The 25,385-nt window shown below is 38.7% G+C and overlaps 2 protein-coding genes across 8 annotated transcripts; both read left to right on the top strand.

Moving 5' to 3' along the window:
- Nucleotides 1-8,692: 8,692 nt before the first annotated feature.
- Nucleotides 8,693-12,574, top strand: LOC116248841 (obtusifoliol 14-alpha demethylase-like). Of its 2 annotated transcripts, none has more exons than XM_031621841.2 (3): nt 8,693-9,068; nt 9,340-10,108; nt 11,301-12,574. In XM_031621841.2, exons 2-3 carry the CDS (start codon nt 9,644-9,646, stop codon nt 12,297-12,299), a joined length of 1,464 nt encoding a protein of 487 aa, XP_031477701.1. In that variant the 5' UTR covers nt 8,693-9,068; nt 9,340-9,643; the 3' UTR covers nt 12,300-12,574. The 2 variants fall into 2 exon arrangements, with proteins under 2 accessions (XP_031477701.1, XP_031477702.1); XM_031621842.2 differs by having other exon boundaries at nt 8,693-9,083.
- A 5,603-nt stretch (nt 12,575-18,177) lies between these two features.
- LOC116247326 (protein DETOXIFICATION 40-like) lies at nt 18,178-25,385 on the top strand. Of its 6 annotated transcripts, none has more exons than XM_050075992.1 (4): nt 18,188-18,605; nt 23,848-23,965; nt 24,488-24,574; nt 25,055-25,385. In XM_050075992.1, the coding sequence occupies exons 1-3, from the start codon at nt 18,263-18,265 to the stop codon at nt 24,519-24,521; spliced, it is 495 nt and encodes a 164-aa protein (XP_049931949.1). In that variant the 5' UTR covers nt 18,188-18,262; the 3' UTR covers nt 24,522-24,574; nt 25,055-25,385. The 6 variants fall into 6 exon arrangements, with proteins under 6 accessions (XP_049931947.1, XP_049931949.1, XP_049931948.1 ...); XM_050075991.1 differs by having other exon boundaries at nt 18,189-18,605; nt 24,994-25,385; XM_050075993.1 differs by lacking the exon at nt 23,848-23,965 and having other exon boundaries at nt 18,198-18,605.

The raw sequence follows: 25,385 nt of genomic DNA, 5'->3' as shown, positions 1-25,385 counted from the left end.
CTTCACCAAAGTTGGGGCCTACACCTGTGGTGTGCACATAAAGCTCGACTCCAACTTGTTCCTGCCATGAAATTGTCTTGTTGCTTTCTGTAGAACTGAACAGTTAAGAATCAGACCGGCCCACTTTTTCTCCCTTGATTTGATGAATCATGGGTCGTGCATGCAGCTTCATCCCACAGTAATTTTGGCTTTTCCGCTTGTTGTTTGAGAAGCCAACCCTCCATATCCCAAACTGTTGGCTCTTTGGACCTGTGGGCAAGAAGCAGGTTAAGTATAATCCAGATCCAAATATTCCGAAAACTTGGTACCACGGTGTGCGCGTACCTGAGGTCAAAACCCCTTTCTTTCTCTTTGTCCACAGGGTCCAGAACTATATCGAACTGTAGTGAAAATAATGACATTGTTATTATTGAGGATGGATTGAGTGTGTAGAACTTCATTTTTTAAGGTAATAATTTTGGTGAGGTTGAAAAAGATCCCACTAGTAAAACACATCAGTGTTCAGTTCAACTGTCCAAAGTGTGATACTACAAATATATAACATGTCACCATCTTCAAGCTTGACTCGGTTCAAAAAACTCGAGTTCGAGCTTGACTCGACTATACAAAATCGAGTTCGAGTTCGGTGGCTCGTGTAAGCGTTAACTTGTTCAACTCGTGTAAGCGTTAACTCGTTCAACTCGTGTAACTTGTGAAACTGGTTTTGGCAATATTATATAGAGTACCCGTATGCGAGTCAAGTAAACTATAAACGAGTCGAGTTCCTGAAACTCGTACTCGGCTCATTTATAGTTTCGAGTATTTCTCTAAGCTTGAACTAGGCTTGTTTATAAACGAGTCGAGCACGAGCTGAGCGTTTTCAAGCAAGTTCGAGTCGAGCTCGATCATGCAGCCCTACCTACATCCATCACTGTATTGAACTTCCATTACGACGGATAAAGCAAATGATATAGATGTATATTTTCAAAGGGGCTGGCATAACAGGCAGGATAAGAGCTGGTAGGCGACACCGAAAACAGCTTTAGACCCTTAGGACACAAGAAAAGTGGTAGGATTTCCACCACTCACTGGAAATGCTAACACGAAAAACAAAGAAAACTTATGAAGATGGCATCAGACTCCATGCTCCCCTAACGTGGACATGCGGGGCCTGCACCCATGTTGTTAACTATGTGAGTTCACGCGCCCATGGGAACTGGATCCTTGGGATACAGACAAACAAATATGCTCATTTGACTGACGCAGCGCCAGAAACTTTGGATGGGAGATTAGGCATCAAACATAGAATCCTTACTTATACAAGAGAATTTTGAAAATTTGAAGGGGCGGATGGCTTGAACTACTCTGATCTTCCACGTGATTCCAATTTTCAAATACTTCAGTATTAACATTTTGGAACTTCTTCATACACCAGCCCCAATAATATCAAGATTTGAATCCAAATTCAAGTTTGATTCGGTTAGACTTGGGTTTGCACCCCTACTTCAATATATATATATATATATATATATATATATATTCAATATATATATATATATATATATATATATATATATATATATATATATATATATATATAAGTTTCAGAATCATGGCTTTTGGCAGACTTAGGAAGGGTGATGTGATGGGACGCCAGACATGCGGTTGAACAAAAATGATTTTGAATCTGAGAGAGACCGATTTCTTTAAACGGAATACACTCTTAGTCACAAGAAATAAACCTAGAACAATTATCCCACGCAAGATTTTTTTTTTTTTTTTTTTTTCTTGTGAATGAGTCTTTGGTAGCAGAGGAAAAAACCATGTTCCTAGGGGCATACCAAAGTTGGTTTGTCTAGTGTGTGCTGCAAAGACGTGTTGCCAAAAAGGAACAAAAAATTTCTAGGTAAAAGATACTAATAATAAATTTTAGATTTTTAAGGAGCATCAACATATAAATGAAAGAAACTTGCTCTGAAGTGTCCCTATAAAAATAAGTATTTTTTGTGGGTCCATGTGAATAATTATTCATATGTTGCCTATACTTGTCTCCATCTCTAGTTGTCAAAATTCCTATGGACACTATGTGTGTATTTATGGGCCAACTGGCTAGAGCATGATATTAAGTCCACTTTAGACATAATGTACAGAAGAACAAAAACTAAAAGCTTAATAGACTTCCATTTGGGGTGAGTAGGAGTATTTCATCCTATCATCCATAAGTGAGTAAATTACAAAAAATTAGGTTATTACTGACAGATACAAAGTAAACCGTCAGTAAAAGTCAGATTTCACTTATTAGAGAGAAAATACAACAGTAAAGACCATTTTTGCCTAAGGATAGCTCATTATCCTATCAACCTGGCTGAATCAAAGAATTCACTAGTTTTATTTTCCCATTTATAGTACAGGCTAAAGTAAACAAAGTAAATAGCCAAATAAATATTTTAAAATGAATGAATATGCAAAAAAAGAAGAAGAAGAGAAGTGAAATCTACCTCAATTGAAAAATAAAACGCAAGCTGATCAGTGATCAAACTATTGAAGGAAAGAAAAAAAAAAGATACACCTTACATACAAGATGCCTTTTGTTCACAAATTCAAGGATTATCTTGATCTTGACACTTTTTCCGTTTTCATGCTCTTTCGTAAGCCTAGAGAAGTTGTAGTTTGGAGCATATGTCTAACATTATTTTGATTTTTTTTTTCACCATTAAGGATAGACCAGTTTCCATTATATGCTTGTGCCAAAGTTTGTCTACTTCTTTTTGAAAGGCAAGGAGTATTGAATAATGTAGGATTTGAGACTTTATAACTCACTAACCTGATCCAAGTGGGAAAACATTATCTTGTGCCTAGTATATTTTTTTAGCAAGAAAGTTAAGACAAAGATGGACACCAGCCAGTCCCCACAAATTTCCAATGCATGATTTCCATACATTGTCAGAGGACAAATGAAAAGAGGACTTATGGCTCTTTTTTGCATGATTCACAAAGTCCACTTGAAAAAATATTACCACACGACAACTTAATGTTATTCAAAATGCATCTAATTATAGTTTGAGCGGAATGCTCAATTCTCTTGCCAATTTCTATTGTCTTTCTTGCCATTAAGGGTGTGTTTGGTAGGCTGGGATTCCACTGTTGAAGTGGGATCCCTATCCACATTTTCCAAAAAAAAAAAAAAACCGTTGTACCAAACGCTAGAAACTAGTCTGCGATTTTCGCGAAAATATTGAGGGTTTCATTATGGATGTTGATTATGAACTCTGTGGTTGCAAGTCTCCTCTTTGAGTTAATGCCAAGCTCTTGAGAGACATGAAGAATAGGGAACAACAAAATGTGGAGCTGGGTCCTTGATTTCTTCAACCTGAAAATGGGTTGTAGTCATTGTCTAGATGGATGATTGTTGTTGTTCAGAGGCAATCAGATATTTTTGTGATGCCTGCATCAGTGCTGCTATTCTATGGGCATGTACCAGTTAATATATACCTACAAGTATATGAGATCAATGACATTTTATATGACTACCAATGTTCCAATTTTTTTTCCTTGTTGTCAACAAACACACCTTTATTTTGGAATAGGGATGCAAATCCCCATTCTATTGATTCCAAAATCAAAATCTTGGGACTCTGATCCCAGTATTTCCATCCTGGTGCTACCAAATGCTACCTACAGGGTTTCTTATTATTGCTATTGAGGTCCTTCTTGTAATGCCCATCACTAGTTATGCCTTTGTGGAGAAGATGACATTAAGAAATAGACATTATCATTTTTTAAAAAGCATTGTATGGAGAACAGATTTCTTATAATTTTGGGCACATAAAATGTAACATCACGTTGTAGAAAGTTTAATCCTTTATAAAAAAAATTATTAAAAATGTTTAAGGACAACTTCAAAGGGGATTACTTAAGTGATTGGTTGCCTAGCTCTTAGTTTTTTTTTTTTTTTTTGAGTTAGAATTGAAGTTGCAAGGGGTGGTTTGAGATTTGCTAAAGTAGGAGACTTTAGAAAGTGGAGTCCTATGTGAAAGTGACCCTAGTCAGGTTGATTTAATTGGTATAAGAAACAAGTTTCATGCTCAGAAGAACTGGGTCTTGTGCATATAGGGTGCCTTAAGGGGTACATTATAACACATCGTTATAGAAAGTTTAGTTTTGTATTAAAGGTAGTTAGATAAGGACTTATAAGAAGGTCAGTTTGTTAGGTAATTATTTACCGTGATTTCTAACCTTTTTGAGCTAGAACAAATGTTGCTAAAGGGTGGATTGGGATCTGTCATACTAGGAGTCTAAGCTAAGTATAAGAGTGGGCCAAGTTTTTACATGAAGAATGCAATTTAAATTTGAACTACAAACTAACTAAATTTTAAAACTAGCAAACTTGACCAATTTTAAGAATGTCAACTCCTTGATAAGAAAAATGTATGGAAATACTTTTGCATAATTGGAAGTACGATTTGTGGTATCTGAATAATATTCTACTAATGGTGAGATTCTTGATATAATTGGTTGTATGATGTATGGCACCTACATTCATATAACAACTATGTGGCTGGATTGAATTAGAGCATGCTTAGAAGGGCGTAGGGATATGCGCAAAAATCTTTCTTGCTCTTTGGTTCTGTTGATCTCTTTAGTTGTTGCTGCTACCTATTGTTCATGTGCACACCTTGGAGACTCCACTGATGACTTTGTTGAGGAGACAAAGGAGGTTGTAGGTGCCTTCCACTACAAAAATCCCAACATGGACATCCTGTTGATGAAGTGGCCTCCATGCTATTGGTCACTCAACAAGAAATGATCTCTTGAGGTTGATGTTTTGCTTGTCATACTATTGCTTTTGCTTATTCTATTTTCTGTACAGTTGATTTTTTCTAAATAATGATGATGTTTTGCTTGTCATACTATTGCTTTTGCTTGTTCTATTTTATGTACAGTTGATTTTTTTCCTAAATAATGATGTTAGTTGGTGGCCTATTCATTAGTAAATTGGTTTCAGATATTATGCATCAATGTTGTTTGATGGAAAGTCTAACCAAGAAATTGATATTCAATTTTTAAAGAATAAGTGTGTTGCATTAGAAGAAGTTCAAAAAGACTAGCTACAGTAGTATGATGCCTATAGGTTTATATGTTAGATTTAAAAGCCAATTGATCTCCTCAGTGGTCCTCTATATGAATTTGGAGTATCAAGTCCCTTTCATAAACCGATTTGGAGGTGATAGCCAATTGATGTGCGATTGACTTAACCATGTTTGTATAAGCATCCACACAAGTGAATTAAATTTGAATTGCATCATTCATGCTGATGAATGTTTAGTGCTAATGAGTTGTTTGACATCCATAACAAATTGTTACTGTCTAGTGATTCTACTTCAAAATTAGATAGTTTCATGAAAAACTATGTTACAAGATTCCACTGATTTGCTCTAATTTTCGAGAAAATTTCACTAAACAGTAACAATTTGTTACTAATACCAACAAAGGGCTTTCAAGTTGATAAATTGTGTTTACCAAGGCGATGATCAGTAGCTGGTCCGAGAGGATGATCAGCCACACTGGGACTGAGACACGGCCCAGACTCCTACGGGAGGCAGCAGTGGGGAATTTTCCGCAATGGGCGAAAGCCTGACGGAGCAATGCCGCGTGGAGGTAGAAGGCCTACGGATCATGAACTTCTTTTCCCAGAGATGAAGCAATGACGGTATATGAGGAATAAGCATCGGCTATCTTTGTGCCAGCAGCCACGGTAAGACAGAGGATGCTAGCGTTATCCGAAATGATTGGGCGTAAAGCGTCTGTAGGTGGTTTTTCAAGTCCGCCGTCAAATCCCAGGGCTCAACCCTGGACAGGTGGTGGAAACTACCAAGCTGGAGTGCGGTAGGGGCAAAGGGAATTTCCGGTGGAGCGGTGAAATGCGTAGAGATCGGAAAGAACACCAACGGCGAAAGCACTCTGCTGGGCTGACACTGACACTGAGAGACGAAAGCTAGGGGAGCGAATGGGATTAGATACCCCAGTAGTCCTAGCCGTAAACGATGGATACTAGGCGCTGCGCGTATCGACCCGTGCAGTGCTGTAGCTAACGCGTTAAGTATGCCGCCTGGGGAGTATGTTCGCAAGAATGAAACTCAAAGGAATTGACGGGGGCCCACACAAGCGGTGGAGCATGTGGTTTAATTCGATGCAAAGCGAAGAACCTTACCAGGGCTAAGACATTTGAACCAACTTCTAGAAGTTGGTTCAATCTAGCCACTTGATGTGTTCTTAGCTGATTTTATTGACAACTTTAATAATTAGAGTGACAGGTTTTTAACATCAATGAACCTCATTAAGACAAATTTAATTGTGATGGGATTTGAATGAACTCTCAAATGTGGCAAATGATGTTTCAAAGAATAGACATCCTTTCTAGAAAATATTGTGAATTATTTGTGCACTACATAAGATAGGCTAAAAATATTGGACACTAGAGTTTTCAATTCTTTGCATAAATGTCACCGCATATTCAACCAGAAGACCTAAAAACCAATGTACCATACATTAAATGGCCTCACGATCAACTAGTAGCAAAGCCAGAGATGGGCACTAGAGTCACCAGCCAGGTCGTGTCTCATATAATCTTTAAGCCGTCATAATACAATTTTGAATTCTTTGAATGAAACTTTCGCTGGGATGGTTTCCCACACCAGCCCCATATGTCTTTCCCATTGGGGATCCACAAACACTAGCTGCACAGTGATACCATCCACAGAGAGAGAGAGAGAGAGAGAGAGAGAGAGAGAGAGAGAGAGAGAGAGAACACTAGAATTAGGTAGTTCAAATTACCAATCACCTACTTTTATAAGAACAATCCTCAAAGTATCACACCTTTTATCTAGGAAATTTATTCACACTTCCTTATTGACATGGGGATTGTTCATCTTGTTGTCAACTACTTGAATGAGAGAAACTGAAATCATGTAAGAGACTGGAACCTAGTGGTGATGATATTGCATGCGCCTTTCTTTCAACTCTTCAGGTTTCCCTAATTCAAAAACCTTTGGTCAAGGAAGAGGGAAACCCCTGGGGTTTGGTGAAATCATTGTCGAAAATGGCAACAGTAGGATTTATTTTGTAAGCGCTGGTTCATGTCATCATGTTTCATTTCTGTTTTTTATTTTGATGTTTCTCTTTTCCTCTTCTAATGCTTGGTAATCAATATCACGTCATCGACCAAAATATCTCCATGTTGAGCAATAAGCCTGTAAGGTTGGCACTGCATTTAAACCTATTCAATTCGGCAATGGTGAAGCCATATATAGGCAGGTGTATGCAGCTGCCCATACCAGCCTCACATAAAGTCTTTATTTTCATATTGGTGCTATAAAAAATTTGCTCACTTATATATAGTGGTGCCCCATAAGATATGAGGGTTTTTTTAATTAGTGCTCATCAGCCCAAAATTCCTAGCTGTACCATGGTATGCAGGTTTAGGGAAATTGAACTCAAAAGTCTAGTAACACACACACACACACCAAGTGGGGACACAACTTTTACCTTCCATGACTTGTGCAGATCTTAGATCCATGTGCATCCTCCATATGTTTGATCCATATATTTGGCAATGACCTAATGTAGCAAACTTATGGATCTTAGATACCATTTGGCAATGGGGATACTCTTAAGTGTTTCATGAACATATCCTAAAGATTGATTGAAGCAAATTCATGAAACACTAAAACTAAATGTTTATGAATTGTCACAATCTTTAGACTAGAAGCATAGAACACCTACAAAGTGTTCTATTTACCAAACAACCTCTTAGATCTAAGGTTTATCAAAACACTCCCATAGTATCTATGAAATCAAAATCTTATACTAAAAAGTTTAAGAGTGGTAACACACTTGCCAATTAAAGTTATTCTTAGCCTCACCAAAAGTAGCTCTAGCGTGCATTACTTTATAAATATATATTGTAGCTTCATCAAAACTGGTTCTAGCTGGTATATCTTGTCTTCTCATGTTCTGCACCTGCTATGAAACTATTTGTTTATTTATGCCAACGTCATTTCAATGGGAGTCTTCTTCTGACCCCCCATTTATGCAAAAGTCATTTTGAATGAGATCTTTCCTCGTCCTCCCTTTATGCCATGCACCGTTCTGGCCTACTTTGTCCGAGGCGGTAGCTAGCGTAGCCTTATCGCATTAATGAAGGGAAACATCTTATCCCTAACATATAACTGGCGTTAACATGGAAATAAATATTATTCCCACCTTATGAGAGGGGTACTTTTATATGGTAAAAATTTATTTATAAGAGGAGAGTCTTCCATTTAACTATAAAGTACAGTTTTTGCCGATAACATATGATCATTTGTTATAAACCATAACATACAACCTGCTCTGAAAACAATGTGGTCCACTTTTAAAAATACGGAAATTACATGTGAAGCTAGACGTTAGACTTGTTGAATCCCGAATTGGGGTTTTGAAGTTCAGATCTTAATCCAAATCTAATTAGGTCGGATTTGATAACCGCTAGATCCATACCGAACCTTTGAAGCATAGGATTTCTCAAATTCAAAGCGGAAAAAAAGTGGGGTCAAATGGAGACTGTGATCGGAAAAATGGTAAAATCAAGGGACTCATTGGCAAAGCAGCCTCATAGTGTAGAGGTGGGCATTAGCTATATATTTAAGAAAAGGCTCCAGAGAGTTTGGCCGTATTGGTTGGCCATTTGCCAGAGATTCTGAAGCGGTAATTTCCCTCTTTCCGTCGTCCCGCCCACGGATCTCCATACCATCTCTCTTCAGCAGCCAACTTGGAGAGCAAGACGTCCGGAGACCGATGAGGAGGGAGAGGGAGTCACAAGCAGGGAGTGTGTTGTTTGTTATATATTTATACGTATGACAGCCTTCCCCAGAGCGTTGGCGAGGAGAGTAAAGAAACAGATTCTCCGCCAGGCGTCTCGCTTGCACTTGCAGGCGCGCGTGCACATTCTGAGTCCAGCCGCGCGCTTTGACCGACCAGCCGCGAGAGCTACGGTCTCTTCCCTCCCGCGCTCTTCGCCGGCTCGTTCCCGTCGAAGATCTTCGCCTCAGGTGAGAATCCATGATGTGAGATCTCTTGACTTTCTTCTTGTTCTTGTTGTTTTTTTCGTGTTTCGTGGTTCAGGCGAGGTTTTGGCCGATCCATTGGTTTCTGGCTCTGATTTGACATTCTTTTCATGTTTTTTGAGCGAGATCGGGAAACAATGAGCCAAATGTATCTTCTTTTTATGCATTTTTCTCGTGTTAAATGTGATCTGCTTTGCATTGACGTTCTGATTGAAGCTTCTCTCGCTAAAGCATTTTTTCCTTCGCTTTTCTGCAGGTTCTGGAGTAACTTCTCGCTTTCCTCCATATCATCGATTTCTTGCTTCCCTTTTCTGTAGCTAAGAATTGAGAAAACAGAGAATCTGTCGTTTTCTTTGGAAAACAAATTTCCGTTCTCGAGTATATCGTGACCCATTATAAAAAGAAATCTTCCTTATTACGGGTTCTCCTTGAATTCTCTAGTTTCCCTGTGAAATCTCATAAGTCGTTGAGAATGTCGTCTTGTTAGTTCTACATTCCATCGTCCTTTATTCTGCTTGCCGTTGTTTCACTCCGACTGTCGAGTTCTAGTCTAGTGCGTCATGGATTTGAAAGAGACTAACTACTACTATGTCGGGGCCCTCGTTCTGGTCACGGTTGTTGTGGCGAAGCTTATCTCTGCTTTGCTTTTCTCCGGATCTAAAAAGAAGATTCCTCCTACTGTTAAGGCTTTTCCTGTTGTAGGAGGACTCATTAGGTTCATGAAAGGCCCGATTGTGATGATCCGAGAGGAATATAGGAGGCTCGGTAGTGTGTTCACTGTGAATCTCTTGCACAAGAAGGTGACATTTCTTATTGGTCCTGAAGTCTCTTCTCACTTCTTTAAGGCAGTAGAGACGGATCTTAGCCAGCAAGAGGTGTATCAGTTCAATGTGCCTACTTTTGGGCCTGGCGTGGTCTTTGATGTGGACTATTCAGTGAGGCAGGAACAGTTTAGATTCTTCACTGAAGCTCTCAGGGTAACCAAGTTAAAAGGATATGTGGAACAGATGGTTGTAGAAACAGAGGTATTACTTCAATTTCATTTTTTACTTTCTCCTCCTATCTTTCCGTATTTTTAATGGAGCTTCTGCATTCGATACTTGTTGGTCCATTTGATGTGATCGGCGTGCGTACCAAGTCCATGCATGGTGATTCTGGTTTATGGTGCTGGATCTGTGGCCTAATTGTCTTGATTTGCTTCATTAGAAAATTGTATGCATGGTACAATTTTAACATAACCTACATGTTGCGAAATAGTTTCTAAGAGGCACAATTGTTGCAGATATAACACTCTTTGTGCCTGGTGACTTTTTGGACCTGGTAACTACATGCACATAGTTCAGATCTAATTTTTCTGGAGCTGATAACAAATGTTCCTTCTTTGTGATGTAGTTGGCAATGAACTTGTTGAATGCATCTATTGCTTCATGTTTTTGTGTGTTTTGATGCTTGGTGTGGATTATGTTTGTATGCAAATATTCAAATGTATAATTTGAATATGCCTTTTCTAGTGTCGCGTACAGGCAATCCTGTTGGCTTTTATGGATCTGCCTGCTTTGATGTCTTTGGTTTCTTCATAGCTTTGCCAGTAATCGATGAATCTTTGGGGTTCTGGGATGCTACCAAATTAACATCCTGGAGCTCTTTTTCTATTGTTTCTTTCTGCAATATCTATCGTAGCGGGTTGGACTTGGTTCAATGTGAAGAATGTTTAGTAGAAGTTCATTCAAGGATTAATAAGCCGTGGGTCCTGGTTTCTTTGGTCAAATTGTCGATCAACTCTTCTGTGGTTATTGAGAATTTCATTTTGGGGTATGAAGCTTGATACTATCCCCATAGATCAAATATTTTTATTTCTTTGTAGCATGCTTGGAAAAACGATGAAGTCTTATAGTCGAGAGAGTTCATGTGATGAAGCCTTAGGCTTTTCAGTTTTCAGCATGTTGAACTTAAGAAGCAGCAACAGCTCAATTCATCAAGATAAATCCTATAAAAGCAGCTTTAGCCTTTGTTTGGTCCCCTGTCGCGACTGAGAATGGAGTTCAATTGGGTTTTTCATGTAGGAATTTATTTGCATCATTGGATATCCTAAAAGCATGGACCTGAAGATTTCTGTCTGGAAGTTTATACATGTGTCTCCTATAATTTGTTTGTTTGGTCTTTTCATTTTCTCTTTTCTTTTTGACCTGAATAGAACTTTTTAATTTGTTTTTGCAGGACTATTTTTCAAAATGGGGCAAGGAAGGCATTGTTGATCTAAAATATGAGCTTGAACACCTTATCATCCTAACTGCAAGCAGGTGCCTTCTCGGTCGAGAAGTGAGGGATAAATTGTTTGATGATGTCTCTGCCCTCTTTCATGACCTGGACAATGGCATGCAGCCAATCAGTGTGATCATGCCTTACCTCCCAATTCCTGCCCACCGCCGCAGAGACCGTGCAAGAAAGAGGCTCGCTGATATCTTTGCCAGCATCATTTCTGCCCGCAAAGTCTCAGGCAGGTCCGAGAATGATATGTTGCAGAGCTTCATTGATTCCAAGTACAAAGATGGCAGGCCAACCACAGATGGTGAGATCTCAGGCCTTCTGATTGCAGCTCTTTTTGCTGGCCAGCATACCAGCTCCATCACCTCGACCTGGACAGGAGCATACCTGCTCAGCCACAAGGAGTACCTCGCAGCTGTTGAGGATGAGCAGAAGGAAATGATGAAGAAGCATGGCGATCTGATAAATCATGATATTCTCTCCGAAATGGATGTGTTATACCGGTGCATAAAAGAAGCACTGAGGCTCCATCCACCATTGATCATGCTTCTGCGCTGCTCGCACTCTGATTTCTCAGTGACAACACGCGAAGGCAAAGATTATGACATTCCCAAGGGCTCTATAGTAGCTACCTCACCTTCCTTTGCCAACAGATTACCGCACATCTACAAGGACCCTGACAGCTATGATCCAGACAGGTTTGCCCCTGGGAGGGAAGAAGACAAGGTAGCCGGTGCATTCTCATACATTTCATTTGGAGGTGGTAGACACGGTTGTCTTGGGGAGCCATTTGCCTACCTGCAGATCAAGACCATATGGAGCCATCTGCTGAGGAATTTTGAGTTTGAGCTGTTATCTCCTTTCCCAGAGACCGACTGGAACGCCATGGTTGTGGGAGTGAAGGGCAACGTGATGGTCAAGTACAAGCGGCGACAGCTCTCGGTCAACTGAACCTTGGGCAAGACATGCCTGTGAGGGGAGCAGAATGTTTTTGTTTCTGGGTGTTGAACTATCTCTATCTTGTCTGTTTGTTTAGCTTTTATGATGTTTAATTGATCTCCGGATCGCTGTGCATTTCTTTGGTTCGAGACATAGGTTTAAATTTTTCTTGCTTGATAGCAAGGTTTAGATTTCCCGGCTTTGCTGAAGCCAGAATTCGGGCCTCAAAGATGTAAGGTACTAGCTGTCTTGCTGATCTGGTTGGAACTTGTTTCTTTTGATGCTGACATGTTTTCTCTCACCCAACCGACCACCGTGTACCTTTCACCCACTAGAAATGAAAACCTATCATCAACCTAATTTGGTGTATGCATGTTTAGCCAAACACATTGATAAGCTACGAGTCTATTTGTACACGGGCTTAGGGTACCGGAACAAAAAGAATTAAAACTTTTACTAACACAAAGTGTTCGTATGTGTCGCCGGATTTTCAGGACTATTGTCACTTAATTCGTTGGTCGATGTGAGTAAGACTATATCAGAGAAGCTGCCCTCGTATCACTAGTTACGGACTGCCGGACCTGCAGTTTTTACAATGAAGGTATGGATCTTCTTCAACCGCTCTACAATTCCTCATGATCAAAATATGTATAAAGGGAGAAAATTATGATCCCACACGGCTCTTAGATAAAGAGCATTGTTAAGACTTGGCTTATTGATAATTGATATATCATGTTAACACATCATCTATCAGCGTTCTTAATAATTCTCATGCATCCTTCACCAAGATAAGGACATTAGTTAGTAAAAGGTCCTTCTAAATCTTAGTTCAAAACCAGGCGCTACGTGAAAAATTGATCAACTTATAATCAAATTGAGTAATGACCAGATTATGCCGTAATTGAGTTACGACCAGATTACGTCGTGTTCCTGATTACAATAATGGAATCCAATGGGTAGGACTGTCAATGAATCAGATCCAAATAAGATATCCAACCAAATTGCCTTAACTAAGTTGCACATGGACATTTAATTAAGAATTCAGATTGGATTTGGTTTCAAGTAATGACATCCAATCAGATTCAGATTGGGTTTTAAAATAAATATCCGATTGAATAATAAGCAATCGATATTGTTCAAAACAAAGAAAACTGATCCAACACTCTAAGCTCTTCAATGTTCCAGCTCAATTCTTGTCAGCCAAGAAGAAATCTAGAAAAGACCGCTGAAAAAACGAGGGTCCAGTCATAAAAATGAAACGTGTGTCCTGGGAAATGGGGTTTGTTTAACTACTGGAATAAATTTGGTAACTGCCCAATGCACCATTTCCTATGTAATGCGAGTCTTTAAAGGAGAAAAACTAGTGTGACATGAGTGGTACACTAACATTCTTTTGATTCCGCTTAAAGAAACTTTCGTGGTGGTTGTATCCAGTATTCAATGTCCACGGATTTTGAATTTTTCCTATATCCAATATCCATATATTTCCAAAGTCAGTTGTATAATAATGCATATTAGATTACTGCTGGAATTTATTTGTGATTTTAGAAGTTGATTTCAGATAGGATTGGTTGTGAATTTAAGGGTCTGAATTCCTATGTATAGATTGTTATTCACTCACATTGAAGTTCAAATATATGAACATCCAACAAATCAAATATAGCAAAGGGTACATCCGATTCAAAAATGATACAATGGCATTCCTACCCGTGGATATCACAAATTAATATTAATAACTAAAATTTGTTGTTAATAAGTTTTTTCAATGACACTATTGATGGCACAAAAATAAAAATGTTTGCAATTCTAAGAGCATTTCAGCACCATTTGATGGATAATAATCATCATTCTTTTATTGAATTTTAGAAACAGTTTCCTTCTAATTTTTCTCCGCTATTTTTGGCGAACTTTTTATGCACTTACTTAGAAAAAGGAGGAAAAAAAAATCAAAAGTACCAAAAGATTTGGCGATGGAAAAAAAAAAAAAGCTAACCTTTTGGTACTCCCAAAAACATCCCGAAGATTTTTATAGATGATTCTGCCAATTAAACTTGGATTAATGCTCATCTAAGTTGGTTTCATGGATTCAATGTTTAAAACACCAAGGACCCAAACAAATTTCATGTTCACTGGAATTTACATCAGCCTCTTTAAGCATGTCTAGAAATGCTAGGACATATTAGTTATATCCAATTCGATTAATTTCTATTATTAATTCAGAAATTTAGGTGTTTTTTTTTTTTCTTTTGGTTAATGCTAGAAGGTTAGTACAGTCGAATTCACGTTTGTTCATTACAGTATATTCTTATGTTACTTTTGGATGGTACACTAACAGTTGGTGTGACAGAAACAAATTCATGGATTTCTTTAGTTAATCATGGGAAAAATTTAGGTGTATGTTTAATTATATCACAAACTTAGGAATACTTTTTATTTTCACACGTTTAATTATGCTTTTAAATATTTCCCTTAGAAGCTGACAGAAATATAAAACTAAGAAAGCAAAACATGTAATATCGCCAATACCATAGATGGCCATGACTGGAAATTTCACCATATACACACATATATATATATATATATATATATATATATATATATATATATATATATAGGTATATATATTTTCAATCAATCTTGGGGCCGTAAAGGTGCTGAATCGGCCCCAACTTCTTGGTTGCCTCAAAATTTTCCTTTTGGATCTTGTCCGTCCATTTACACTTCTATTTGTTCGTGCTTGTTTGTTCTATTCGATTTACCTCTCATATTGGCCAGAGCTAGAACACCAACATGGGAAAAGCAGGGATGGGCATGGAGCCGGCCAGCGTGCAGATTCCAAGTTGAGCTTGGGCCGGCCTCAAGCCTGGCCTATGGCTCAACCTGACTTGATTTTAATCAAAAGTAAATAAACAAACCATATTTAGTATATAAATATAATATTTATAACAAATAAATGCATCAAATATAATAAATATAATTATATATTATATTATTTTTATGATCAGACCGATCAGACCAGGTCCGACTCAGCTTGGCTCGAAGTCCGGTTTGAACTACTAAATCAACATTTCGTTTTAGACCAATGCATCAAATAGCTTTAAGGGAAAATGAGTGTGGGAGCCCCATCTTCTTCTTCTTATTCTTCTTCTTCTTCTTCATCTTTCTCTCTCTCTCTCTCCCTTCTATTGGAAACTTCCTTAATTATCTTCTTAGGAAATTCATCTATTTGATCTTCATGTTAGAAATATCTGATATTGTGTCTACTATGCACGAATGAATTTGGTCTCATATTTAGACACGGAAAACCATTTTACTAACAATATTCAGTAACACAAACCCAACATTAAGAAGCGGTTTAATTACTATGCGTGGTGCGATACAGGCCTTTTTGTCGCATAATAGATGAGTTACAAGTGTTGATATAGCATCACGGAATGTTTTCTTCATTTAGGCTACACTTTGTCCCTAATCAAATAAAGGGCAATATATAAACACATAAATAAACAAAAGAAATTGCCCACAAACTCAAGTTCACTTAAAAATATTGATGAACAAATAAACAACATATACAACAAACAAAAACACTTGGAAAATGTCAGACACATCAAGTGTACATAAACCAGGGGTGAGCAACCTCGGAAGCCGAAGCCTCCCCCAATCCCCTGCCTTTGAGGTTTAAAGACTTCTTCGCGACTTGGGTAATTGTGGGGCTATGTACGATTTGCAGTTTCGAGGAGTAGCATTCATAGGAATCGAACCGATGACACACCGTCAATGCACCAATCATCTCAACCAGCTGTATTACGTCCCTTGAAGCATGCAATTATACAAAGCGAATCGGTGCATTATTACCTGAAAGGAGATTGCAAACAGCTTTTGTTCTAACTGTTTGCTTGCATTGTCTGCTTCTAGCGGTCATACAAGTTCATGAGAAAATTATGAGACACAAATGGACAGAAATCACCATCCGTACGTAAGTTTTAGAAGGAGAACTTAATCGCCCTCATTTTAGCACAGGTGTGTTCCTGTCAAGAAGTAAAATATTTCCCCGTTCTCATTTTGGATCATATGATGCACATGCTGCTCCTTGGCTCGACTTTACATATTAATAGAGGTAATATATGGGTTCATCAAAAGCAACATTTCTCTACCAGTCAGCTCAACATTTCACCAAATCTTCAGACTCCTCAAATCTGTTTGAACCATAGTTACAAAAGCACTTTTTTTTTTGGTAAAAAATGTGTTAAAAACCTGAAAAATAAGTCGAATAAAACAGTAAAAAATATTGTTTTTTTATAAAACGCCAAACTGGAAAAGACGTGTGAGTGTTTGCATGTTTTTTCCTTTTTTACGCATTTTTTAAACATTTTTTTAATGTTAACTGCTTGTTTCATTTTTTTAGTTTTTACTTGTTACCTATCTACTTATTTTTGACGTTGTTTTATTGGTTTGTCATTTATTTTATTTTCTTTTTTATTTTTATGAATTTTTAAATTTTTAAAAATTTACCGTATTTTCTTTTCTTTTCTTTTTTTTTTCAAACTTGTGTAATGTACTTGAAAAAAACCTTGTCGTTTAGCGATATTTGTTACTGATTTGAGTTTAATGAAAATAGATACTAAGCCTTTTTGACAAAGATTGACAGCAAGATAAATTGGCGCATTCATTTTACCATCACATCCAAACGCTCAAACGGAGAGCTCAACAGACTTGTTCATTTTCCCCTTGTTTGATTGCAAGTAATTGTTCAATTCTAATTTGGATGTGCAAAGTCGATTTTTAAATTGTTAGCTGGGATTCTTCTCTATACATAATTTTGAAAATTTTTGCCTAGGGGAGGGTTGAAAATTAAGAGAAGAATTTGCTTAATTTTTAGTATATTTGCTTGCTATAAAACATAGCACAGACTCTTACTTTTAAGTATGACATTTTTTTGAATAAATTCTTTTACCTTACTTTTTGTTTTCACATTGTGAAAAATAGTATTATAAAAATGCATCAGTTTCTACGATAACCTGGCTGAATTAGAAAGGAAGAACAGCCACAGCTGCTAACAGTGATGAAGTTCATGAAACTTTTTAAAGTTGAGTTGGCACATTGGACTAGTAACAAAATATCTTTTTCGCGTTCCAAGTTTCCCCAACACCCTTTATCAGGTACAGTACGGCTGGCATGAAAAAAAACAAAGAAAAATATGGAAAATTTTAAAAACAATTAAAAAATCTTAAAAATTAATAAAAAACAAAATAAATGTGAAATTAATAAGATAACATAAAAAAACAAGAATTTTGTTCAGTTGACTTGTTTTTCAAATTTTAACGCATTTTTTTTTTAAAAACAGGTGTTTTGTGGCTATGTATCTAATTTGGTTTGCTGATGGAACATCGCCTTTTCTGCTTTAGATTATGAACGAAACTTCATTGTTTCCAATCTTTCCGAACAATTTAGTTAAGAGAAAGTCGCTTGGCTGTGGGTCTCTTGGGTTTTGTTATTCTTATTTCGGTGGTTCAGGAGGCTCTCAAGTATATATTATATATACATCATAGTCTCTCCAATGGCTTCTCTGCATATCCTGCTGCCACTATCTCCCATGCTCTTTCAGCCATTTGCAGACTATGCAGTCATTGAATAAAAGCTTCGATCTAATTACTAGCTCGATTGGGATTTCATATGTAGTTCATTGTATGATCTGAATTGATTGAAATGTGATCATAAAATTCAAACTGATTACATGTAAATGTTGAATCATGTATAAATGTAACAATATCAGTGAGACTAATAGAATTCAATTTCATTTGTTAAAAAAGCTGAATTTGACTGCAATCTGAACCGTTCTCGTGGACGGCCAAGACTGGTAGATAGGCCAACTTATCTGGCTGCCTTGTGATCCACAAATCATTAAGCAGAGCGAGAAGACGGAAGAGAAAGGATATAAAGCAGCTTGAGCAGCTCATAGTCCATCACCATCGATCGCCATGAATTCCGGAGTTGGGCAGATTGATATGGAGGAGCCACTTCTGGTGCAGCAGACCATAGATGGAAAGATTCCTGTCCCGGCGGCACCAACTTGGAGTGCTCAGCTGGAGAGCATCCTGAACGACGACGGCGTGCCGTGGTTGCACCGGATGCGAGCGGCGACCTGGGTTGAGCTCCGGCTGCTCTGCAACCTCGCCGGCCCCGCCGTTCTCGTCTACATGCTCAACTACGTCATGTCCATGGCTACCCGGATCTTCTCCGGCCACCTCGGCAACCTCGAGCTCGCCGCTGCCTCCCTCGGTAACACCGGCATCCAAGTTTTCGCCCTCGGTCGGTCTGATGGTAATTACAGAGTCTCTACCTCTCCCTCTCTTTTCTTTGAATCGAATCCATGACAAGCAGAAACCCATTTGGTGGTGTTTCTATCATTTTAAAAACATTTTTAAGAATTTTTAATTAATTGTTTAAAAATATTTTTTATTTAATGTGTTTCAAATTACTTTTTATAATATCCTTTTCATAATTCAATGTGCATCACGGTATCGGCCAAGTTCCAGCCAATCAGAAGGTTGGCTGCTTCCATCTCCATCGTACCACCAATGCAAGGATTTGGACCAAGAATAAATGATCACGCCGGAGGTTAATAGATCGTTCAATGAAATTACTGCAGAAAAGGTTGTATATGAAAACAAAATTTGCATCCGATCAAGAAATTTGTTTGGATTTAGATTCGGGTTTTGATGAACATCCAACCAAATTCAGATTTGTACTTGCATTCAATTTTAAACAAAATATCCTGTAACCAATATCTATATATTTTCAAAGTCAATTATTAACATATCAGTATAGATGAGTAACTTAATGAGAACTTTGCCTATCTAGAGTTACTCAGTTTTGATCCATCATATGGACAGTCTGAGAAAAAAAATAAAGAAAAAAATGTTTAAAATAATACCAAACGACGAAACTATTTATCACATTTTTTCCTTACTTTTCACTCTAACTGTCATAAATGAGCTGAGTGATTTTAGACAACTAGAGTTACATGTTCTTTGTTCAGATATGGTTGGGCCCAGATCCAAAAGTAAATCGAAGAGACCTATTCAGACTGTGAACTTAAGATTGGATTCAGATATAGTAACTTTTCTTTAATCCATATTTGAAACATCCAATAAATTGGTGAATATACGCAAGGATACATCCAATTCGATTAAAATAAGTTGACGTATCCTTGGACAGGCTGACCTCATTTGTAAGCTCATCGGTTCTTTCTTTCTTGTTTATTTCATTTTGATTTCACCTGTCCTTTAGATACTTTTTGTGTCATTTAGTTGCTCCACAAAATAGTTTTTCAGGAATACTCATTTGATGAAAGTCTTGAAATAGGATTTGAGAAGTGTTGAGTGAGTTGGAGATCCATGCGCTTCTCCTCGCACCACCTCAAAAGCCACTAGTTATGGCTGGTCGGGAAATGAGGGGACAGGAAGGGCTTCCGCATTCGCTTAAGTGGTAGGATTAGCTTTTCACTCATCTGAAAGCTACTAACTAGTTATGGCTTCCATTTTGATGATTGCTATGCAGCAAAACATTGGCAAACGATAAAATAAAAACATTATAGAATCATTGACAAAGAGAGGGGGGTTGGGCTGGGGGAGGGAGAGAGAATGAGAGCAGAGAGAGATCGAGGTGGCCGCCTTCTGTCTTAGTTTGGAGTTTCGGTGGCATTAAGCCCTTAGAAAAGTTAGAGCAGCAATATGCAAGTTGAAGCATCGCCAAGTAGTGACTTTGAGACACGAAAAGGTAGGGGCTTCAACTCTAGGCCATACAACATGATAAAATCATAAAATACTCATTATACTCACTAAAAAAGGTTAGCTTGACCGTAAAGAAAGAGAGAGAGGGGAGGAGAAAATTGATTGCACTAAAATGTAAATATTGGTCTCTGTTAATGTGGGCATCTTTCAACAGTACTTTGCTATTACTATTAATATGTTATTATTTATTCACTGTTTGAACGTACATGCATTAGTTAATTGGAGGTGTGGCCTTATAAGTCCTTCTGCGCAAAGTACAGCCGGTTGTAAACCTAATCTGTAATTGTAAATTTGGCAACTTGATTAATTTCGCTTCAGATCTGCTAAAGTTCGTCAGTGAGAGAAGAAAGAGAGAACCGTTCAGTCGTAATCCATCACACGGCAGCTTCGCATCACTGGCTTTTGAGTTGCCGATTGTGTGAACCAAAGATAACTGTCTCTGTAATTTTTTATTCGTAAAGTTATCTTGTTCAGAACTTGCTCTTAATCAATAGATGATGATAACATGATTTTGGTTCACACAATGGGTCCAGCCGGCAAGCTTTTGATTAACTTTAATCACTATATGCCCACATTCTCTTTGTGATAACCTGAATTTGGAAAGGAAGGCCCAAATGTTTAGTAGATAAATTGCCCATTTTCCAACCCATGATAGCACATAGTCTGTTGCATTCCTACTCAGAAAAGTTGAAGAAAAAAACAGAGGTCTTGTTGGGATTAACCTTGAATCCCAAATCGGCCTCAAACTTGGAGAGGCAATCCTTAAGGCCTAGAAAAACTTTTTTTCCCTTCAATAAAAAAAGAAAAAATTGTCAGCATAAAAAGGAGGAACAAATGAAGCTTAACGATCTAACCTTGGGACCACGGATCATTCCCAACTACAAATAAGCCAGCGCGCTTTCGGCTAAGAATTTTTATCGTAACGATGAACAGGTGTCTCCATGCCACAGCCCCCTTCTGGTGTGAAACCATGAACCTTCCTTGCCATTAATGAGTAGAGCAGAGGTCATTGTAGACATAACAGTCGCCTGATCTAATTGGAGCAAAAGCCTAGTAAAGTAAGCCAATTCTCTGTAAACCACAAATTCACTCTATCATAAGCCTTATTACTAAGGTTGATTTTAACGCACATAGATTTAGACTTGCTACGACAGAGGAAATGAACCACCTTTGGCCCATTGTCCATTGAGATGAATCTTGGAAATAGTGACATTTAGGAAACCTCAAGCTAAGCTTTTCCAAAGCAGTGTCGTACAATTTTGTATTAGAGGGGAGTGCAATCTCTGGGTTAGCATGCTTAAAAATAAGTTAAAGATTGTGCTGGCTAGTGACGCCGACCAGCCAACGAGCATTACGCCCCAACAAGAACGCTGCACTCACTGCTACACCCTACCAGCTCTTCACTACAAGGGGTGTTATCCTTTTCATTCATTTGGATTTTTTTCTCTTCTTTAAGTACAGGTAAACTAATTTTCTGATCACCCCAATCTTCAGCAGTTGAGGAGGCCTTGGCTTCAGTTGCAGTGAAGCTAGAGTGGATCATGGGTTGAGGAAAGAGCAGGCTCGCATCTGAGCAAGAGACATATAGATCAGTGAAGAGCTTCTCTAGTTGAAGATGGCTGCTGGGCCTCTTCTTAAATGAGCTGGTAGATTTGTTTTTCAACTAGCGTTTCTTCTCCAGAGCTTTTCTGGTGAGAGACCATTACATCAATTGAGTGACCATAGGACTCATCTATAGCCATAGAATCGGCACCCAGCTGAGCTTGAAGGATGCTTCCGCTAGCCGCCACCTTAGTTACGGCAGGAGCATCCGCTCTATTACTTAACCTGTCATGATCCACCACTTTCGGGCACACCTCCTTGGCTTGAGTAGGTCTCCTTTTCACATGCTCATGGAGAAGCTCACAACTAGTCCATCCCTCCCCAGCAGTAACACCCTCCTGCTTGTAGGGCTGAAAATCTGTTCACCTGATTAGCTGAACCTGTAGTTTTATTCAGGGAAAAGGAAGGACTGGCATTTCAGGCTTGTAACTGTCATCCACGTCTTACCATCATCTATTCCAGCAGTATCTATAGTGGGAGATTGCTTCAATTCCTCACATTCTACCGGGAGATCAGGAAGCCACACGCAAATGCGGACCCTACTTGACGATTCAACTTCCAAAGGCATTCCAAGTTGCTGCCGATTAGCAACCAGGACTTGCCCCCCACTTTCCAGGGGCCAAGAGCAAGAATCATTTGCAGATCAGCCTCATTTGAGGCCCTTACCAGAAGCAAGCCCTTACCAGCTTATGAGAACTTGATCGGGCTTAGCCAGCCCCAAGAGAACGATGGGAAGAAAATATGAATCTATAGTCTAACCCATTTCAAGTGAGACCACCTGAAAGCATTGCAGTAGCTGTAAACAGGAAAGGGGCTTTAAGCTTTTCATGATCTGATTTGGGGACGAACAACACCTTATTGCCGTCCATCTCTCGAATTTCTACCTCTTTCAGATCATCTTCATCATCAAGCTTTTCCCCTTCAATAATGGATGCCTAGGGGGGACCCTTAGCTGCAGATGTTTCTTGTTAAGTTTAGTCAACAATGGTTGAGTGCCACCATTTCCTCCTTCTTCCTACACACTACAATCCATCTCCTCACCACCAACTGGAGCGAGAAGGTCTCCTTCGATTTCCAATCAGGCCCAGATAGCCATTCAAACCGGCCGGCCACCAGAGGAACCCTAACCCTATGCCCCTCTCTCTCTTCGAACCTCTAATGTTCTAGTAGTATGATAATATCTAATCATAAATCAAATTTCGAATTCATTTAATTGGATTTTGTAAACATGCTAAAATGTTTGTATTGCATGTTAAACTGTTCATATTGCTTTAATGCAGCTTCACAACCAACTTTGATATCAAAACATGTTCCGATATTAAGGTAACATTTGAATACATTGTACTAAATGAGATTGACACCCTTTGCACTCAACAAATATACACCCAACTAAAATGAGGAGGGTCCGGAAGGGTCGGTATTTTTCATAATGAAGTATACTTATTAGAGTCTTAGCTTTTTTTTTCTACAATTCCCTTTTTATCTTTCTAAAAACTTTTTTTTTTCACTTTGATAAGGGTAATTTACTCATTATATATCTCTATGCACACCAGGTGTGCATAATAGAATGGTAGAATATTTAACATCAGGTACCTTTCAGGCGGAACAAAAGTTTCACATTATATGTACCATATATTGTTTGATGACTTGAAAAATTATAGGAGGCATTAAAGTTCCACCTAAATAGGTAGAACTTTAATGCTGATACTAAAGTTCCATAACCACCCAAAAAGGAATACCAATATAAAGATGCCGTGGGGATGCGTAGAGGTGTGGGTTCTTGTACTGTTAGCTGGATCTGAATTCATTGCTAAAAGATGATCCAAATTTGAGTACGAATACAAATGGTTGACATGCTTAGACAAAATTGTGATTTTCTAGAAAAATTATATAGTTCAGGTTTGCCCCACGGGGTACTGGCGCACCAATGAAATCAGTGGCTGGTAGGCAGCCAGTTGCTGGTTCGAATCAGTGCGTCCCCCTTCCTTTGTTCAGCAAAGGGGATCTCACTCGAGGGTGAGGCTCTCCTCCCACTCACGCAATAGTTCTAAGACTCAGTAGAATTTACAAACTTTGCTTGTTGCAATACGATTCCATTATTTTCAGTACTTTTCTTGGATATCTTTCTTCGATTTTTTCTTAATTTCCAACATGAGCATATATAATAGGGGTTGCCGTCGGCTGCGGGCGGCAAGCATTTGTGGCTTACGTGATCGTTGGGTGCTACTACATCGTAGGCATCCCATTGGCGCTTTGCTCAGCTTCAAATTCGACCAAGGCGCTAAGGTGAGAGGGGTCAATGTCAGTGTGTTGAATGTTACTTAAAACTAAGCTGAGAGGGGTCATTGCCAAGGAAAAGAAGCAAGACACCAGCCATTATCCTGATCTCACTTTTACTTAAAACTTTCTGTGGTTGAATGTTCAGCGTTTCTCTCAAGTTCATTGTCACGTTCTTGCTTCTTTTCCATGTTCAATATTGCGTGCTACTTTGCTTGCTTTAAGCCAAAACCATATTCAATTCGCGGGTACTGCAGATGCAAGTTAATTCGTAGGGGCAACTTATACCAGGGCCTTCGTACCTGATGCCCAGCCTGACCCCATAAGAAGTCAGGCTTGAGCTGGGCTGCAGCCCATGACTGCTGCCTGGGCACAGCCAGACTGCTTGCAATGCAAGCTTGAGGCTTGGCCCTGCCTCTTGGGTACCGGCCTGATGCCCACTTCTAGACGTATGATGGTGCACTACTCTAATGCCCACTTCTTCAAATACTCATGTGAATCATGACATGAGCATGTGTGGATGTGATGCAGGGAATATGGTCTGCAATGTTGGGAGGGACTGTAATGCAGACCCTCATTCTAATGTTGGTGACTTATCGAACAGACTGGTACAAAGAGGTACACTTCAAACTCTAGTACACTTCCTTCTAAAAATTAGTCAATGCATATCTGTTTATGTGGGAACCCAAACTGACTTATCAATTTGGGATCATGTCTGATCAAAATATTGTTTTAATATTGGATCGAGGTTGAGATCCAACTAGCAATGGGTTTAGTTCTAAATAAATCCATGAATTTAGTGTTGGATCTAGATCTAATAAAACGATATTTTTTGGTTTGTGATCTGTAATACTTAAGACAGATTTGTGGCTGCAACCCCTTTGAACATAAGCTATATTTTGTGTTGTTTGCTGTTAAACATGTACATGGGGCATGTTATGGATTCTTGCATGCTTCGCTTCTCATGTCATGAATTACATTGAAGGGAAATTTCTTTTCCGTTCCTCACTTTCCTCTCGGGAGTTCACTTCTTTTAGGTCCAGAAAGCACAAAATCGTCTTAGTATTTGGCAAGATCACAAGCCACAGTCCCTTTCAGGGAAATGATGAAGGAAACAGACTGGAGATTTGGTGCAGTGCACGGTACTCAGAACTACAGTCATGAGTTCATTCTGTCTTTGGCTTAGCCTTGCTGGTCAATGGAGGTACTGGAATGGCAGAAGGTTGTTGGAGCCAAATTAACAGATGGAGGAAAGGAGACGACCTCATCAACCATCAGTTTGAAGAGCTAGTCGCTATCTCATGAACCCTTTTGAAGCAGTTGTCTGCTATTGCTTTTTGGCCACAAGGTTTTGATATTTCAACTACTTTCATATTCAAACAGTAATCAATTGTCCGTTTCATCCTTTATAAAGTTAATAAGTTTTTTA

The sequence above is a fragment of the Nymphaea colorata genome, chromosome 2 (assembly GCF_008831285.2).
Source record: "Nymphaea colorata isolate Beijing-Zhang1983 chromosome 2, ASM883128v2, whole genome shotgun sequence".
NCBI classification, from domain to species: Eukaryota; Viridiplantae; Streptophyta; class Magnoliopsida; order Nymphaeales; family Nymphaeaceae; genus Nymphaea; species Nymphaea colorata.
This window is presented reverse-complemented; position numbering and strand designations above follow the sequence as displayed.